The 21433-nt window shown below is 38.7% G+C and overlaps 1 protein-coding gene across 1 annotated transcript; it reads left to right on the forward strand.

The window, feature by feature from the left end:
* The first annotated feature begins 2268 nt into the window (after positions 1–2268).
* On the forward strand, positions 2269–15872 carry GPR12 (G protein-coupled receptor 12). Its single transcript, XM_072404720.1, has 2 exons — positions 2269–2462; positions 2908–15872. Exon 2 carries the CDS (start codon positions 2914–2916, stop codon positions 3910–3912), a length of 999 nt encoding a protein of 332 aa, XP_072260821.1. The 5' UTR covers positions 2269–2462; positions 2908–2913; the 3' UTR covers positions 3913–15872.
* Positions 15873–21433: the final 5561 nt, after the last annotated feature.

Genomic DNA, 21433 nt, shown 5'->3' on the forward strand with positions numbered 1-21433 from the left:
CTGTATAATTTTCATTGAACAGATGCTAGTTTTTTTTTTTTTTTAGGAAATTATTATTTTTGTTATACTTTTTTAGGTGTGGGCCCAAAGACCCTTTGGTGAGCAGGTAGCATCAAAGGTTATATGAGATTTTAGTGATTGAGTTTGCATGGACTTTAGAGGAAGGGAGAAGGGACCTCCACACCCTTTGGGAGATTTCCCCAAACTGCTTGTTGCATCTCTGAAACAGAAAATAAAAGGAAATTTCCCCAGTAGCACTAAGGCAGCAAAATATATAATATAACCTGAATTGGTTTTAACTCAATCAAAAATTAAAAGAAGTCTTCAATTGAATACAGTCCCACCACCCACACCACCAGTCCTTGCTCTCCTAAAGAACTACATGCCACACTTATCGGTGAGGTGGACGTCATGTCCATGGCTGAGCACTGCAGTTCCTTCCACTACTCTCCTACCAATGTTGTGTCCGATAGTGTGATGGAGGTTGTTGGGTCTAGACATTCAACTAAACTAGATGTGTCACATACAGATTTTTCCTTACATCCGATCTATCATCACATTTTGAACATTCTATAAAAGAGCAGCCAATGCTTTAATAATTTATTAATAAAAAAAATTTGTTTATTTTTGATTTCTCTTCAAAACAAATAAATATATTTATTTTATAATATATTATAATATATTTAATATTATAAAAATATTTTATTTATTTATAAAAAATATTTATTACCCTGAGCTGGTAAAGACTGAAGAGGAAACCTTTCCAGGGTACGTCACATATTCAAGGAGGCTGTGGGCTCCTCTTTTAGCGCATGCCTGATATCGGGCAATCTCACCCATGCACAATGAGATCTTCATTTTTTTTTTTTTTAACATCACCCGATCTCCTGTATGCACAGTGCGAGACTGGGAGACGTAAGAAGAACCAAGAAGAAGATGGAAGAAGATGGAGGCATCCATTTTACGGTCAATGCTAAAAATATGAAGAAATGTAGGACCTACTGGACCAGATTACAAAGGGCTCTTTGATAAGGGTAAGTTTTGCTATTTTTATTTATTTATTTATATTTTATGTATATTTTCTTCAATATGGTGAAGATTATTGGCACAAGTGGAATGGCAGGTAAGTAGGAAGGCATTTATATTCACCTTTTAAAATAGCCAGCGATTTCAATGGGTTTATATCTATACCTCAGAAGAAAAATTAGGGAACTCTTTACCTCTGGGCACACACAGGCCGCTCTTAGGGTAAGGCTACATACACACGTCAGATGATTTTCCTCTGATAATCCTCAGTGCTGGTATCAGACAAGAATCTAGCGTGTGTACAGCGTTTGTCCGAGCACAACAAACGATCCTAATACAAGTGATTCATCGTTTTCCCCTCCCCGGCACTGTATGTACAGCACTTGTTCACCATTGTGAAAGATCCTTTCCAACGACAATTATTGGACGTGTGTATCCAGCTTAAGGCTTCGTACACACGTGCAAATATTATCATTGGAAATATAGGACTAACGACCGATCGTTTGATAATTGTTAATAAAAAAAGTGCACAACGACGCCAATGAACAAAGAATATTGCTGGAAATGAACGGCCGTCCCAGTGGATCTGATTGGGCGACGATTGTTATTGTGTGTACGGTGGTTCAGTGATGATGGATTGTTCTGTGATACACTTTCTCTAGTACATGTCACTCGTTCTAACGATGGTATCTAGTGTGTGTACATTATTGGTGGATTATATTTGAACGATCGTATTGTTACATCAGGTACAGAATCATAAACAATATGATTGTTCAAAATAATTGGGAATAATCGTTCATGTTCTAATGACAATCATTGAACGTGTGTACCCAGCCTAAGGGAACAAACTGGGCAATTGCCCGGGGCCCCCACCTTCTCCAGTGACAGGAATGTTCTGCATTAGGCCCCCCTTCATATTTGTCCATGACCTCATTTTATTCCCAAAAATGAAGTGCTCCTGTACTGTTATGATAAATAAAATAAATATTCCTCTAATATCTGGCACGATAATTCCCAGGCAGACAAGTGTGGAAGATGTATTTTATTGCTGTGCTTTCATGCCACAGGTGAATATGTCTGTCATAGCTTTAACATTTAACATCTGCTCCAGCAATTTGCCTCCTTGGTACACTGCAGTGGATTCACGTGAGCGCGCAGCCAGCGAGACCGCGCCTTCTGAGAGCGCGCACAGCCCCCCCGCGCACGCGCTTCTCTCCTTTCTGCCTCTTGCAGGCAGCCAGCAGCCGCTGTCCCCGCTATGTGCGCCCGGCGAGCAGCCTCAGCTGACAGCCCGACCCCCATTGTACTTCCACCTGCAGCCCTGTGTGTGCAGGGAGCCCCAGACCTGCAGGAGGAGAGGATGCAGGGCGAGCAGGCAACCTGTGCCATCATCTCAGGACCATAAGACAGCATCGGCCAGGCGACAAGATCTCAAGGTGACTACATTGGGAATATTTCATTGTATGTGCTGCCACCACCCCCTCCCTTCTTCATAGGGTCTCATGCATGCCCTATACTTATGTCTCCCATTTTTACAGATGTATGTCATTGCTGATTGTCTTTACAATGATCACCTAAAGATGTGTATTAGCATGATTTTTGGGAAATATTTTACCTATTTCTTAAATTTATTGAATATTAAATCCCCAGCAAATCTTTGTCTGGTTGATAGGATTTAATTGTAGCTCTTTGCAGTATTATACATTTTACATTGTATGCATTTGATGTCATCCTCAATGATTCACCGGTGGTGGTCGTCCATTCATACATTGCATTTTTTTTTTTGCAGCATTCTCTTTATTATTGTGTTAAGTTCTTGTGAATTGTTGCATGCTCTTATTCTCCGCTGTCCTTACAATGGTGTAACGTCTTTTTTTTAAGGTTAAAATGAATGAAGATACAACGGGTAATATAAGCTGGCTGCCTCAGGATCATATAGATGCCAGTTCTCCGGAGAATATCTCAGCGGCAGACTCCTCCCTAATTCCTGTGCTAGAGCCAGAGCTCATAGTAAACCCATGGGATATTGTTCTGTGTACATCAGGAACCTTGATATCGTGTGAAAATGCCATAGTGGTCCTCATCATCTTCCATAATCCCAGCCTACGAGCTCCAATGTTCCTTCTTATCGGCAGCTTGGCGTTGGCAGACCTCCTGGCAGGGGTCGGGCTCATTATCAATTTCATTTTCGCCTATCTCCTTCAATCAGAGGCTGCCAAGCTTGTCACGGTGGGACTGATTGCTGCCTCCTTTTGTGCCTCGGTGTGCAGCTTGTTGGCCATCACCGTTGACCGTTACTTGTCCCTTTACTACGCGTTGACCTACAACTCGGAAAGAACAGTCACCTTTACCTACGTCATGCTCATTTTCCTGTGGGGAGCGTCGACTTGCGTTGGACTTTTGCCCATCATGGGTTGGAATTGCCTTAAGGATGAGTCAACGTGTAGCGTTATCCGACCGCTGACGAAAAACAATGCCGCCGCCCTTTCCGTCTCCTTTCTGCTCATGTTTGCACTCATGCTTCAGCTGTATATTCAAATCTGCAAAATCGTCATGAGGCACGCTCATCAGATAGCCTTACAGCACCATTTCCTGGCCACGTCGCACTACGTCACCACTCGGAAAGGAGTGTCTACTTTGGCCATCATACTTGGAACGTTTGCAGCCTGCTGGATGCCTTTCACCCTTTATTCTTTAATAGCAGATTACACGTACCCTTCCATCTACACTTATGCCACTCTGCTGCCAGCCACGTACAACTCCGTCATCAATCCCGTCATCTACGCCTTCCGCAACCAGGAAATCCAGAAGGCGCTGTGGCTGATTTGCTGTGGTTGCATCCCTCCTAGTGTGTCTCAGAGAGCCAGATCGCCAAGTGACGTTTGATTATATATATATATCTTCATCAAGCTGAAGAGTGGTTGGTGTTTGTTTGCCAGGTGGAGTGTTTGTTGGAAGTAATTGCAAAAAAAAAAAAAAAAAAAAATCGGTAGGATTGAGATCCACTGGGAAATTGATGTGCTCGATAACATGTGGACATGGCATTAACATGATCAATCCATTTCATAAATGGAGTTCAATGTATTTATAAAGTGCTACTGTGCAATATCTATTTAGAACTTCGAAAAGAGCTAATGTTGTAAACTGTCATTCTACTCAGGTTATGTGGTATGATGAGAATGATTTCCTATAGAGTGTTTATTTCATAACATGGAGCTAAAGCAGTACAGGTACAGGTAGATTTTACGCAGGATTATTTAAATTTAGGATTGTTGTTTTGCTATGGTGACACACTTGATTGAAATTTTTGCCTAAAGCCCACAAAAAATTTAATTTTTTTGGAATTTGTTTTCAGTTATGAAATTCTGTGATCTTGTGCTGGCACACAACAACAAAAAATAGTAAATGGGCTGTAGCAGCCTACCATTAACATTTTAGATCATGGTGGTGGGTTTCATTTAATAGTTGAGTTGTTTTTGCAATCAAAAGCTGGCCTGAACTTTGTCATGTGTGGTCAGCATAAAACATAGCTAAATTCTTCTTCTACCAAAGAGAAGGAACGCTGCTGGCCTTAGTCAAGTCTTGCTGTGAGAGAGAGGTGCAGGTAGACCCAGCTGGTGCCACTTGTCTTCAATGAGAACAGTATGGATCAGAACACAATAGGTCCAACCAATGTTTCCCTTAAGAGAGGTTGGCTGCTGGTCATGGTGCCCCAGGTGAGGGGAGGTTTGGTTGGATTAGGTAACTGTCATCTTATATCTATAAGCTGCTTGATGTCAATTAAATTTTTTATTACTTTAGTAAGGCTGCTTATATATTAATAAATGTGGGTGTCCTTTTATTTCATTTTAAGTCTACTATTGTGTTGTAGCATGCCATGTGCTGGAGACTTTTCTTTTTTACGTTAAAGCCTACTTTTTTATTACTGTAATGTAGTCAGGCTGTATGTTCAGAAATAAATGTTGGTGTCTTTTTAATTCATTACACTGTTGGGTTGTAGCTAGAGGTAAAATGCTCTGTGTTAAAAAAGTGAAATTGCTGACTTTCTGTTGTGTTCATTGACGTCAATGGTAAACTTCAATCTCCTGCAGACAGTGGTGGATGTAACCAAGAGTGGGTCCCCGCGCAGAACTGATTTGTGTCCCTTGTGGGGATCCCCTGTTGGCTGAAAAGTGTCCAGGGCCCCCAGGCAGCGGCACACTTTGCACCTTCCTATATCCGCTCTTGCCTGCAGAATTCCCATTTCCACTTAACAGCAAAGACCACTGCAAAGTCAAAACAATGTCATTCTTCCAATGACACCTAAATGATCAGGAAAAAAGGGTTGAGACAAACTACTGGCGTCTGGAGTCTTGTAGACAATTAGAAATATATATTTGGAGGTCATTTATTCCATGGCTTGAACTGAAATAGGAGTTTTATCTTTAGTTGGCAATGAAGAACACCAATATCATAAGTTTACTTTTTAACGACAGGTAAACTCTGATTGGCTGCTGAATGCAAACTTTTATTGTACTATAGACACCTTACAGGTAGAATTTTTTCCTAAAGCAACCATTTTGGTTAAGTTTCATTGATTACTATGAGCAATGCCAAACACGTTTCTTTCAGTCGCTTGTGCTGCAAAGCTCCATGTTATCAAATAAGCCAATATGTGTTCCTGTTTGTAACTAAAGCAATGATAGAAGTAGCGGCCCTCTGGTCATCTTTGTAACCCAGCTGAAATCACAAATACATGTCAGTTGCTAGAGGGTCAGTTGTAAAAACTGCTGACATACTATAGCTGTCATTGTAACATATATATGTCTGAAATGAAAGGTCCAGTCCCACTTAGAAGATTTCTATGGAGTAATACCAGTCTGTAGTGTACATACAACCAGGCACTTTTCAATGTTTGTGTGCGTCATGTGTAAATTACGTTTGATAGATTATTTATTTTTTTGTAAGTATTGAATGCCAAAATACGAATAGCACAAATACATTCTAGAAGCAGATCTTCCCATACTTTTGTTACATTGGCTGCCTAAAAGAAAAAGTTAAAAGATAATCCAGCATTTAAAATGTTGGGTGAAGAAATGTTGGTTGGAGATCGTTTAGGAAAATTAGCAATATAACATGGAGGAGTCAGGGGGCTTGGACCTTCTATATGGGGGTGAATCTTCTCTTACGTTTAGATTTGTAAGGCTGTGAGTTGTGTTTAGTTAATTTATTAGAGCCTTGGGTCGAGGTTAGAGGATGGTTCTTGCACATAGATACTTTCATAATTTTTTATTGAGCTTAGAAAGAGATGGTGTGGAATTGTAGACCCCATTGCACATGTGTCATAGAGCAAATCATTTCAGAATATTCTCCACATTTAGATTGTCGAAACCAGACAATATATTAATAATATTTTGTAAACCAATAGCTCTCACCACCTTAAACAGCAACCTCTTATTTATCCTTCCTTATTATGGTTGTTTTTCTTAACCAGTGCCCCTATTTTATGATCACCTGACCTATACCATGGCATAGGTATTTTATTCTGTGGCAGCAATGGTCCTTGCAATGTCTTGTCTTGGAGAAGCTCAGACTTGCCTTTGTATAATGCATGGCTGAGCAGCTTTAAATGATGACAGTCAGCACCCCTTCCCCCCTGCTCCCTTGGAGCATGCATGAGATCTTCCTGTAAGATCATTTGATGTCTCATAGCACTAAGACAGTACTGACCCCCTCAAAAAAAAAACATGGCACTGCCGCAAATACAGCTTCATGTAATTTAACTGGGGAACATTTACAATGTGCAAGAACATCATCTAACCTCAACCTTGGCTTGCCTTGGTGTATGGGCTTGGCTACACATGTATCCAAGATTGATTATAAAATTACCTGCAAATGTTTTGTAAATTACATAGCAGCAGACCACCACAGAAAAGTTGTGAGGATAGAAATATCCGGCTGACATTTCTGATTTTAAAGGTGCTGGTCCCAACTGCACACCTGATATTTGTCACTGACTTGGAATTAGCATATAAGTATTAAGTCTGAACTGCTGTTTTGCTTATTTGTTCCAGACGAGTGACTCCCTAGGTAGGGCAAACAAGGTCGAAGAGACAAGGTCGGTGGGAGCAGTTGTATTTTCTATATTACCATCCTCATGGGTTTCCTTTATTATGGCATCATTATAGCATGGTATTTGTTGCCATGTAGTTCATTATATAAGCTGGCCATACATTACTATGATCTGACATTCAGCAATAAGGAATCCTCTGCTGATCTCACATACATATCCAGTATTTATTCTATGTAGCCCTAATGCCCAATTTGTACCCATAAAACCGTGGGTAGGTAATGTCAATCACCTCCAAATGGAAAACCGGATAAACCTTTCCAGTGAGTAGTCAGCTAATAATTTGCCAAATATAGTCCAAACCTTTAATTTGTTTGTTCAAATACCAAAGACAAAGAGTGTAATTGTACAATTGCATCATGGAACAGCATATTTCCATGGATGGTCACCTACATCAGCATCAGTCTTGGAAAATTTCTCAATATGCAACTGAATGCGGCACATGTAGCCAAGCCCTTACAGTTCCACTTTCCATTACATTCCTCAATAATTCTAAAACGAGTGCCGGTACCCTGGGCATTAACTCTAACATGTGTTATGCTTGCATTTGAAAATCAGGGCAGTGCGATGTATCAAGAAAAGGGGAAGAATGCATTTTTATACTATAAAACATAATCAGATCCAGGGCAATTGTTGCAATAAGTCCCTAATGAAGAAAGAAAAAAAAAAGGGCTGTGACATCCTGGATATAATGTACATCTTTGTCAGGACACAAGGGATTAAAAATACACCTGCACGGTGTGCCTCATTTCCGAGGTGGTAATTGGAACTGAGGAGTGAAAATAGAATTGATGACGCAATAAGGTGTACGCTCTGATAACTGTTTCAATGCTGGAAGTGTTAAATGTGCAAGTCATTGTGTTTTATTTCTGAGCCCATTGAGCGGTCATTAGGTAAGGTTAGGTGATCATTTTGCAGTGATTCTGTATTACTGGATGCTTGTTGGTTTCTGGTTAAAGTGTCCTTTTTATCTGAGCCTTCCACAAAAAAAGTGCTATCTTGAAGGATTATTTTAAATGGCAAACTTTTTACTTCCATGTTTAGCTGTTACAATGGGACCAAATAAGCAAAACCAGGACTTTAACTGATGATCTTCCTCATAAGAAATTTAAGCGCTGTATGTCACTTTTAATGTATTCTGTACATTTTTCATTTGTGAAAAACTGCATTGTGTGATTCTAGCATGTATGCCTAATTTGCAGAGGCTAGGTTGTATAAGATGCCATCTTTCAACTGCATAATTATAATTCTTGCTGATATGCTAATAAGATGTGATCCTGAAAGAATAAGTCTGGTTAGTTCAACAATCCTCAGCAAATGTATATAATGATAATTTATATCAAAGCTGGACAAAGTGCACTCTTCTCAAACATTACAATTTTGCATTTAAATTGACTGAGAAAATACAGCCTAGATGCTAATGGCTGCAGGTTTTATTCTGGAATTCAGTTTCCCCAGCTGGAAGTCCTGCTACCTGAATCCTAGTTGCTGTTCTCCATGTATTCTGTGCCCTGCACAAATTGGTGTATTCTTTAGTATCTATTGCAGCATTACCTGCAAATAAACTGAAGCATGAGATGGAGGTTGCAGATCGCACATACATGTGACAAGGGTCTGAAATCCCAAGTAAGAAGCCTGCTATATCTGTCTGTGTTGGATTGTGCAAACTGCAGTGAATTATTTGAACTCTGACATTAGCAAAGCTGATTTAATTGAATAATGTAAAAGCCAGAAGCCAATTAATACAGAAAATGTGAGCTTACATAGAAAATGTGTGTCACTAGCATTCAAATGTTAAGGCACATGGCACCCGTATCCAACAAAAGCCATAGAGAAAAAAAAAAATAATTATATATATATATATATATATAAATTCTGTGGGAATCTGGTGCATATTATGATAGGGAAACATCTCAGTTTGGTATGTGGATCTGTTAATGTTTAAACAACCATCGTTTTTGCTTTTATTTCAGTGTTACTGTTCCAAATCCAAATGCTCAGAATAGAACATGGTGTTGTTTAAAGAGTTTTTCCTCCATTAATGAACAGTGGTTCTATCGTACAACTTGAAGTTTATAAACGATATCTATCTATTTAGCTATAATGGCACTAAAGAGGGCCATTCAATTTGCTTCTGCTGAAAGAGCTGCAGTCGTGTGCGTTTTGCACTTCTAACCATGAGCATCTTGGTATATGAAGTCAGGGTTTATTGATATCAGATCTTAAAAATAAAAAATGCCTAAACATTGGTATTCCTTTAAAACAAGTACTTAAAAACCAAAAGGTCTGATATAGTATTCAGTGCTCAACCCAGAAATTTCTTTAGGCTGGGTGAAATTGTTGGTGGGTGGCAGCCCCTGTATTGTGACCCAACTCATCAGAACCTACCCAAAAACAGCCGGGCGGTGCACCCAGCTAAAAGGAGCTGGGGAGAACATTGGTATCGAAAATGAAAACAGAATTAGGAAGGTATTTTGTCACAGGTGTTAACAATGTGATTGTCAATTTCAGGGTGACAGATGAATTCAATCATTTGCTGTTTCATCTTTCACTCTCCAGTACCAGGCTGGGGTAGGATAAGATCTGCAGCAAAGTTCCTGCCCTGCTAGATGGGGCTTTGCTTTGTGGCAGAACTGTTTATATTTTAGGATTGGACAGACAGAACTACAAATCACCAGCTGAAATGGTTTTTGGAATATGTGAAGTTTAGAAGCCCTGGTACATTTTTATTTTTCTCTTTGACCCTATTGAGCAGATTTATTCTTACTTATGCAGTTATATGAAAATGAGCTATATTATCTCCAACCTACTTACCATACCGCCTTTGGGAAAATAAGTGAGGATAAATCTTTCCAATGAAGACAAAGACAGTAATAAGAACATGACTGATATCCTTAATCTCGCATTGGTGTGCTGTGGAGCCATTCATTCTGAATTGAACCAACCCAATGTACCCAATGTTCTATATGTTGCAGTGTAATGGTAAAACATAGTGCAGGAATGAGCTGCCTTACCCTACAGCATAACGCAAAAGTCTTCATAGATGGGAAACACACCTAAGATTTCTTTAAAACAAAACGTTTGCTTGACTCAATCTAAAACAATGAGTGTGATTATTTTCTAAGTATTCCTTATATTACTTCCATCCCTACACTGCCCTATCCTAACCCACCCTCCATCTTCATAGTTCATTACTTAAGGAGATCCAGTCACCGGGTCCACTGATTACTTACATTTGTTTGCTACTCTTTGGCTCAGGGGGTTAGCACTCTTGCCTTTGCAGCGCTAGGTCCCAGGTTCAAATCTTGGCCAGGAGGCTCTCTTCATAGAGTTTGCAGGTTCTCCTCGTGTCTGCGTGGGTTTCCTCCCACATCCCAAAACATGCAGTAAGGCTAATTGGCTTCCCCTCAAAATTGACAATATTAATGACACATGACTATAGTAGGGACATTAGATTGTGAGCTCCTTTGAGGGACAGTTAGTGACACGACTATCGACTTTGTACAGCGATGCCTAATATGATGGCGCTATACAAATACTGTGTAATAATAAAAATATTATTTATAATACTCTGCTGCCTGCAACCTACAGCCCCATTGACTTCTATGCAAGGAAGACAAGAATAGATGGAGCCCTGTAGAAGTCAGTCAGAGGTAATGTAAACACGCCAATAAATCTTAAAAACCACCAGCCCGGTTCTTGGATCTCAGTAAATACTGAACAGTGGAGGGTGAATTAATGTGGATATATTGTGGCTTCAATGTTTTACTACAAATGTCAATGGAATGGAATTGTCTTGCTGACATATGAAACTGAAGCAATCACTTGGCTGAGTGGTAAAATGTCTTCAACATTATCGAACATATATAAGATGTACCATGACCTGGACAAATGGGAATCTTCACCAACATATTTACTGAAGGGGGTTTTCTGCTTTTTAAGAAACCATTTACCCTTCTAAATGTGTGACTTTCTGTAGTGTCCTACTAAGCATTATTTTCCATAGACACTTCATAGGTACAGCTGTTCCAAGTCCCAAGGATATGTTGTTAGGGTTATCTGTAAAACCTGTGGAAGGTTTTACAAAATAAACCATATTGATTTTGTCTGTGTTTGTATGTCAAGCTGAGGGCTGTACTGTGTTGATAGTGGAAATCTAACCCATTTTTTCTTTCTTAGTTTTGGAAAAGGATAGGTTCTATGCTAGGTTTCTACTGATGTCTGTGCCATGGTCCAGAGTATATATCTTTATATTGCTGTTCTGCTGACTGGTAGGACACAAAATTATGGGGGGAAAGGACCTCAGATCACAGTAAAAATACATTTTAGAGTGTGGAAGAGCTTTGTAATTTCCATAGATCTGTTTAGATCCTCATATTAGGGTCTCATTTCTCCAGGTGCCTTTTACTTTATTGTGTTGATTGATGCAATAGTACAATAATGCCTCCAAGAACTATTTAACTGCCCTTTGATACGCTTTGACACTCCTGGTGCTACAGATGCTGGGAAATCAGTACAGGGTACACTCCCGTGCACATATCAGCATACCTTCCAACTTTTTATTGATGCACAATAGGAACACACCTTAGTACATTATATTAGGCCAAAGACCACCCCCCATGTCATGACCATGAAGAATTAGGAAATTACTCAAGTGGAACCTACTTATGCTTATTTCACAATTATATCATTGTAATAAAATAGGTACAATATTCTGAAGGTTTGATAATCAGACCCAAAAGAGGGACATTAAGGATTAAAAAGGACAGAGGGATTTGGAGAGACAGTCCCGGGAAGTAAGGGACAATTGGGAGCTATGTATCAGTAAGAGGCAGCTAAGCAGCCGTAAGTTGAGTTAAAAGCCTTGTTGATTGGCTGTCTATCCAAAGAGTTCTGCCATTGATTCTAAATTGTGTCTGCTATATAAGCAAAAACACACCCAGGACAAGGCTAATCCATCAACAATACGGCAACCTTGGCCATAACTGAATCAGTGCCTCCCTTAGAATAATGATCAAAAAAACTTCCCATAGAGAATATGGGCTTAAGTCTATCAAAAAGATATCAGTTTGTGATAATGAGCACTTCTGATTCATTATTGACCCCCAGGGTAGCTATAATTGGTCTTATCCTTATCCAGAACTTGCAGCTGTAGAATCTGATTAGACAAAAAAGCAAAAGCAAGCATAATTGTACAACCAATATGTCTACTCTTAAGTTCTTCAGCTAAAATATATATTTGTATTGGAATACAGTGTTCAATTGTTTTTCAGCCGGGTGGGAAAAAACTGTAGAGGGGTGGCAGCCCCTGTATTGTGACCAAACTCTTTAGTAACGTACCAAAAACACCCAGGTGGTTACTGAAAAGTGCCAGGTGATGCGCCCAGCTAAAAGGGGCTGGAGAACACTGGAATAGGACTTGGCATCTATTTATTCATGCATCAATTTTCATCTGACTTATAAATAGCAGGATGTTGGTGGAGAACTATATTACTGCACATTTTATTGAGGGAACAAAGCAATTTGTTTGCTTTTAATATTCTGTAATCAGTTGTGATGGGCTCAATGTATATTTAATGATACATGGATTTTGGTTAACCAAAATTGCGCTGTTAACTGTTTGTTGAAATCTAATTCTGTGGTTGATGAATATTGTACATTAAAGAGGAGGTATGCTAAATCACAGTGTATCAAACATATATTGATATTTGACAGTATGACCTCCTGTTGTGTTCTCTGCAGCTTGAATAGCATTAGACTAAAAGGTTGCATTTATCTACATGGAAAATGTTAAAGTAATTCGATATAGCTTAAGTGCTATCAAAGTCTGGTGGTGTTAAATCTACTTTATGTTTTTTTTTAAATATTAGTTTTTAATGTCACCTGAGATTTAGGCTTATTATCCCTTTGACCAACTTACATCTCATTGGCTGTGGAAGAACTACAATCCCCCCGGTATGACTACTTGTCTAGATGACATTTTTTATAGTCTCAGAGCCAGCAATAAATTTACAACATGCGTTCAATTATTAAGTTGGTTTGTATAAAAGGCTTGTAAGGAATTATAGAATTGATTAAGAATCATATACAAATAATCATACAAACACTTAAAAATGAATGGACCCGCTGCATAGACATGTAAGCCCGCAATGGCAAATTTGATTAAATTATCTTCTACATTTATATATATATATATATATATATATATATATATATATATATATATATTCTGTATGGAGCCCAGCATTGTGTTTTTTTAAAGAAGTCTTTAAAGACTAGTATAATTATCTGTAGTAAACTTCATAAGATTCTTTATTCATTTAATGTTTCTTTAGGTGGTTCTGAAACAAAATCCTTTTTGAATTTACTCATTTAATTAGTTTTCATGTATGAACCACCTGATTAAAAATATAATTTGATAGTGGTAGTAACATTTGATATGGACAAAGTTTTTTTCTACTAACTTGTATACTTACTTATTTTATCGTAAAGAAATCAATGGTCTTGATTTATTAAAGCTCTCCATAGGAGAATCTGTGTGATCCAGCAGAACAGGAATGGATCTGGCCCAGGACTGAAAACATTTGCAACTAATAGCTAATGAAGTCTTATTCTAGGTTTTCTGGATCTCCAGGTTCTCCCATGATATCTTCTCCAGTCTTGGAAAGCTTTAATAAATCAGGCCCGTTGCGTGTTGTGATCCTAATGCGCTTATAGCATAAAGTAGTGGTGCACTGATGATATCTGTTGTGAACTTTCATTAAAAAGCCTACATTTTCATTAAAAGCTTCAAAAATTGCCAAAGTAAAACACTGGCAACCTAAAGTAGAACTGTTGATGTGGATGAACTTATTCCATATTCAGCAAGTATACACAACATACCTGCTAATTATGGCACATACTTTTTGCATGCACCCTGCAGTGATGACTAATTTGATGATTAGTAATAATTACATAGTGATGATTAATGCTTAATATCTAAACATGCCATATCCCTAAATGACAACATATTTAAAGAGAGGGAAAAGTCTTACTCAACTCCCAGAGCTCCAGGAATCTGTCACCGATGTGTCCCACCAATTTTACCACCAACTCCTCAGCAGACTTCTGGGTCCACAGTGACTTTTTTTCAGCTGTTGGATGGCCACTAATAATGTAAATCCTGCACGTGCAGGAGTTTCATTGTCCCCAGCAGCTGACTCTGTATGCCACCAGGGCTTTATTTGGCAAAAAAGACTTTGCATCTCTCTTTGACCAATAATTTTTAACCCCTTGTTTTGTCAGTTTAGGCTCGCTTTAATAGGATGATCCTTAAAGATTAAAGAGGGGTCAACCGATACAATTAAATCCTTAAATATTCCCCTAAATACATTTTATAAACTTTGGATGCACTTCTGAACCTGCTAGCAAATTTGACTAGTCCTTTCCCTAGTACAGCCTTCCAACCACTTTCACATCATACCCCTCTCCTTCTCTATGGATGTCTAATTACTCTTTGCTGATCAAGCTCATCCGCCACCTACTTACCTACATAACCTTTTATGAAGGAATACAGGGAATATTATAGGATTGACAGCTCGGAGAGCATTGGGACCGCTGCTATCACCTCCAAGATGGTGGCATCCAGAAGCAGTCTCATTGGGTAGCATTGAGTATCTACACAAAAGAAGCTTTTACAGGTAAATAAAATTTGTCAAATATATTAAATTCACATAAAATCTTATGGAATTGGTCTGGTCAAACTCTTTTAAAAGTACCAGGGTTCCATCAACATTACATTTTAGGTGGACTTTTCTTTTTTCTTCGAGTATGTTGGGTATTGTAGTTCATCCACACCTAGAGAATCATAGGTTACACCTATAAATGTTTCATGTGAATTTATGATATCAATAGCTTGTTTAGTCAGCAGTTGCCTGTGAAAAAAAACATGTCAGTAAGTTAGATATTTGTAATATAAGCTAAAATTGGTGTTTGCCAGGAACATGACTGACAGATCACAGTTTGCCGTGCTCAACTATAATGAATGTATTCAGACAATTGCTGTCATGGCACAAAGACAATGTTTTTATTCTGATTGCGCAGCTTTTCAAAATGCAGAGGAAAAATACGCTCATGTATATTTGATGTCAACATAGATAGTAGCTGATGTTCTAAAACAGTATTTATTGGCAAAAAAAAAACCTGATGCACTTTTTTTGATAGAAGAAAATGTTTTATCTTGTAAAAAGCTGTTCTGTACACACAAGGTGTCTATTTCTCTGTTGTTCTTGTAATAAGGTGCTTCTTGTTATCATTTCCTGTAAAAGATGTTATGTTTTGGGTTTTTTTTCTGTAAAAAACTTCTTGTACTTCTACAAGCAAAAAAAAAAGAAGGTAGAGGGTATTTTCTAATCTTCCAAGAGTCCATGGCATGCTATGTTATGTGGCATGCAGAAAAATATAGGCAAGATGAAGGGATTGTTATATGGACTGCAGTCATCTTTTATTTATCATGTTAGATTAAATTGTGACTGGTATTGTGACTTTAATACCTGGTTGTAGCTGTGTGTTCACACACATTGAAGGACCTCAGGGCTAATTGGTTTGAATCTAGCCCAGTCAGGCTTTGTACTACACAACTGGTTTATATGGATTTGCAATTTGAGCATAAAACTGAGAAGGTTTAACCTAATAAGTTATGTTGAGATGGGCAAAAAGGAACTAAAAACTCTAATAAACAGCATTGTTAAAACAGAAAGATAGTCTTGTCTCCATTACAAATTACAATAATTACAATACAATACATTACAATAATAAAAGGTAATAGTAAGTTTATTTAGTGGGTGAAACAATGCAAACCATTTCTTTACATCATTGTAGCAAACTGTACATCCAGATCTGTTCTTCTTACAGCACAGATACAATTACAAATACATATTACAAACTCATTTATTCCAAACTGCAAATAGCTGGTGGCCGTCATCAGTGTACCGCATTGGAACAATAATTGCTATGGAGGAACAAAAATGTATAACTGAACAAAATGTATTACAATAGGCCAGAAGAAACTAAAAAAGCCCTCCAAAGAAATGGTGTGACGCTTCAAGCAAATGTGTTTAGAAAATACCTGAGAAAGCCCAGTACTGATACTCTTGTATAAAAGAGGGGGTGTCCAGTTTAAGGCTCAGCAATCAGCTGCATTCTGGCTGATTTAAAATGTCTCTCACATTCTCAATACCATATAAAGATAATCAAGCATGGGTTTCATGACACCTCTGGGCAGCAGCTGAGTAGGACTGGTCCAGAGTAAGAGAGAAACTTTCCATTAAGGCGCTGTCACCAGTTGTTGAAATCCAATGTAAGTAATTGAAGAATGAATGGTTAGTTTGGACTGTTTTGTCCATATCAAGCTGACCCTCTGCTTGCTGAGTTGGTATGAAATGTGCTTCTTGGTAAATCATCTTACATAAATTGTTTCTACTAAACAGAAAAAAGTTAAGTTTAGCATATAAAGGTGCATTTTATTGTCCCCAAGAAAAACAGTTCTTTTTTCAAACCATGGGATAAGGGGTCAATCCTCTAAGTTACATTAATAGCTTCTTAGATAACAAAACTGTGTAATGGGGGAATAGGGGTGTAGGATGGAGTGCTCAAGCAATGGGACGTTGGGACATAATATGATGTGATAATGAAGTCCTGCAACCTCGACGCCAAGGGGACTCATCTCCTTTTATGTCAAATACTTTTGGAGTTGGGGGGGATTCCTTAATCCAGTTCCAAGCCAACCAAATCCCTTTATATTTCCTCATCTGATCTTCATCTTCCACAACCAAGCATTCAATTGGAATGCATTTTTGTTGCTGTTTAACCACCTGAGCGTTACACTGAGGTCTAGATTTCTGTACCAAAAGGGGACCAGGTAAGTGGGGATTTTAATTTACGGATAATCTCGGGGTTAACCATTATAGCAACTTTTTTTTAGCCTGTACCAAGGTCGGGCTTAACGGTCGGGAGGTTAAGTAGTGATATATAGAGACATGTTTACTATTGTGTCTATGTACCATGTAAATTTCTCTGGGCATTATCTGATATGTTCATCATTGGATTCCCCTTAAACGTAGCATTGGACAGTAGTCAGCCACTTTAAAATAAGTCTGACCAATCTGATAAACATTTTAGATTTGGGTGGACACTGGTGGGTTTGGTCATCCACTAGGTATTCATTGTATTCATTCATTCGGGGTATGCATGCTTTATCATGCAAAATCCAATTAGCAGAGTCTGAGATCCTTTTGCAAATGCTGTAGTTGCTGGGAAGTATTTCACTTTCCACTGGGCACAAAGATTTAGTGATGGTATAACTTATATTACCTTTAGATTTGATTACAACACACATTTGCTGTGGCATTGTTTTGTTTATCGGACTCCTGTGCAAAGTCTTCTCCAGCATTTTCCAAAGATTCCCAATGGTCTCAGTGGTTATGGTCTGGACTCCAATCCATGTGTCTCATGATGCCCCATGCTCCCTGAAATCCTCTTTCACAATTTGAGCCTGATAAATCTTGGCACTGTCACCTTGGAATATGCCCAGGCCATCAGGAAGGTAAAACACTCATTGATGCAAAAAACTGGTCATTCAGTATATTCACGTAGTCAGCTAAACCTAATGTTGCTGAACCAAGACCGGATCAACTGAAGCAACCCCAGGCCGTAAGAGTGCACCAACAGGCCTATGGCCAGGCCATAATGAACTCCATTTAAAATACATGAAAACACATTAAAAATGCATGAAAATGAAAAAGCATTATCAGAAATTTAAAAACGTGTATTAGAAAAAAAAACTGCTAGGGCTGATCCACACTTCATGCTCTCAAAACGTGTTAACATAGAATAATCTATAAACACATATTGATGATTCTTTGATGCATTGTTTTTTCAATACGTTTTGTCTCTCTATTTCCAACCTGAATTATATAATTTGCTGTTATTTCACTTCTGCAGCAAGATGCATATTAAAAAAACATACAAATATGTGGAATCCAAGCATTTAACAAGTGTTCTAATACATCTCCATGGAGCCTGTGTTTTACTTTTAAAACACAGCGTGTCAATTAAATATAATGTATTTTTTTTATTATCCATGCAAAATGTGGCAGAACAAATGTACTATATAAGCAGGCAATGCAAACAAGCTGAGCCCAATAAACAGTGTGAAGATATTTTATAGGAACACTGAATTTACATCTGTTACAATTGAGAATATTAAATGTTCATATTTAGCAGAATTTTGGATGCCAGCGATTACTGCTGTCTAGTGTGTGTTATGCAGTAATTAATCATATTATTTGTTAATAGCCTGTTGTCTAGAAACACAGCAAAGTGACCACCTGTCATGGATATACCAGCTATCCAAAGTTCCATAACACATGAGAGAGGCTCTGGATTTTATCATTGTTTTGTAAATTGATTTTACGCACATAAAATTAAATGAATGACTACATCAGATGATTGCAGCATAAAACCACATGGATTCAGTACAACATCTCATAATAATTCCATTGATAAGATAACTGCTGACTTTTGCCAGTGGGCATTGTATACATATATATTTTTTTTTCTTGGTCATGTGTTAAGACTTTTTTATGAGTAACAAACCAAAAAATAGTAGTATCAGCATATTGCCTAAATTGTATCAAGATCGATTACACCAATCGGCAACAGATATTGGTTGTAATTTCAAATGAATCTGGAGCCAGGCTGTGGACATTCAAGTATTTAGACATTCTTGACAATTAATATTATTATCATCCACTATTTATTTAGCACGGACATATTACGCAGCCATTTACAAAGTCCATAGTCATGTCATTAGCTGTCCCTCAAAGGGGCTCACAATCTATAGTCCCTATTTATTTATTATTTATTTAAATAGATGTCTTTATCACATTCCAAGGTCAATTTTAAGGGGAAGACAATTAACTCAACTTTATGTTTTTGGAATGTGGGAGGAAACCTGGGTACCCAGAAGAAACCCACGCAAACACAGGGAGAACCTGCAAACTCCATGCAGAAAGTGTCCTGGCCAAGATTCAAACGTGGAACCTAGCGCTGCAAAGGCCAGAGTGCTAACCTCCGAGCCACCGTGCTGTCCGTATTTGTGGCAATAGCCATAGCAGCCCATAGCATAGTGCCCCTGGCTGTGTCTCCCAGTCTTCACCAGAGCACCACTCAAGGGATGATGGGCCGGTGACCCTAACAGCCACTAGACTACTTCACTGCAGGGTGAACACCAGGTCATGGCCCCCAGGCGCTCCCCACCAGGGGCAAGCGGGACAGAGGGCTCTGCTGTGAGACAGCACAGATCAGGTACAAAGACAACAGCAGGAGGTATGGGTCAGGCAGAATGATGGTCCGGGCAGGCAACAGACAAGCATGTTCCAAGTACAAGCACAGGTCAGGAATCCACAATATGGCAGAGTGTGACTGAGCAGATCTCAGGTAACAAAGCTGAGGATACAGCAGCCAGAACCTGGATTCAGGGAGGTGAAAAAGGCAAATACCATTTCCTAAAAATCCCCTTCAGCCGTGAGCAGCCTCAGAGAAAGTTTAGGGGATGCTATAAAAGGTTTGACATGTGGATTCAAACATGCTCTTCTGCATACCATACTGCATGCTTTTTTACCAGCTTGAACCAGTGTGGCCCTTCTCCTCTGACCTCAACAAGGCACTTTAGAAAACTGCCGCTCTATGAATTTTTGGAATATTCTCTGTGCACCCTAGATAATCCATTGAGTTGCGTCAATTGGATTGCACGGTTTGATATTTGTTAACTATCTGTTAAGCAGGTGTGCCTAATAGGGGCTGGTGAGTGTATACTATATACAAATGCTTTCAGTATATTATATACAAGGGGGTGCGGAGAAGTTCCTGGCTTTGCCTCCTTCCAGTTGGAATAGAGAAATGAGTGTGGGGGCATATGACAGCCTAATATCTTAGTATGTAACTGCACAAATATCCGGTCTTTGCGATTCTTAAAACTGTTTTTTCTTTTAGTGAGAAGCTGTGATGGCAGAGGCACAAGCAAGTTTCACGTCGTTGGAGTTAGGCCGTAATGAAGTTTTTGTTTTTCCAGGGAAAGTAAGACATTCCACAAAAGATGTGGAGATGCCACAAACACTGGAGAAGTGTCCTTTCTTTCCCTGGAGAAATCGCAGAGATCTGATATTTAAGAATCGCGAAGACCTGATATTTGCACAGAGACATACCAAGATATTAGGCTGTCATATGTCCCCACACTCATTTTTCTATTTCATCTGCAAGGGGGCAAAGCCAGGAACTTCTCAGCACCCCCTCGTACATTTAGACTCAATAACACACTTGTGTCATGATGGCTTTTTGACTACATAAAGTAACCCTGTCAGCACATGGTCATAGTTGAATACTTGCTCTCTCCAATGCTTTCTGTGGTTCCTCATACATCCTGTAGTAATCTACAAACTGGCACCAAAAACATGAAGGGTAGCTAGGTGACAGTTGGGCAGCAGATATTCACACATTTGAGTGATCAGTGAAGCAGCAGCTGTTCAGGTTAAGTATATACAGCCTTCTGTTAGTAGATATGTTAAACATACAAATGCCCTGTGCTGCCGGGATCAGTTTAATGAGTTACCGAATTACTCACAGGCAGAAATGCCCACAGCACATTTTCCATCCAACAAAAACTTTTATTGCATTAATGGCAAAAAGCCAAGTTTTTGACTACATCCTGAAGCTTTTTCAAGTAACAAGCCCATCAGTCACCACAGACGAGTCAAATACTGATGTTGTGCTGTTCATTGTAACATCAAGCACAAGAACTGATTGATATCTTCTTGAAGGGCTAGTTCATGTAGGTGTTTGGTATTAGTGATGTTGAGGTCCTTTGACATTACTATTTCTATTGATACAGAGCCATTCATTCACTTATGTAAACCAGTCCATGATGATTCCCTTGCATTGTCCTCGCTTATCTTCCGTGAGAAGACCTGAATGCTAATTATCCAAAAATGCCCCCCTAAATGCATGGGAAAGCGAAGACTCAGAGCTTGTCATATGACTGTGGCTGTAAGGAAATAAAGACTAATTTTTTTAGTTTGTTTTTATCTGAGAGACTAGCTAGAGGGGTTAGGGGTATATGAGTGAAAATTAAATTTCCCCCGCCAAAAATCAGCTTTAAAGCAACTGAACTCTGAACTAACTTCAAAAAATAAAAATAGTACCCCTATGCTATAATCAAAATATTCACCTAATATACCTTTTTTTCTTCTTTTACAAGTGTCT

Source organism: Pyxicephalus adspersus, chromosome 1, assembly GCF_032062135.1.
Source record: "Pyxicephalus adspersus chromosome 1, UCB_Pads_2.0, whole genome shotgun sequence".
Classification (NCBI taxonomy): Eukaryota; Metazoa; Chordata; class Amphibia; order Anura; family Pyxicephalidae; genus Pyxicephalus; species Pyxicephalus adspersus.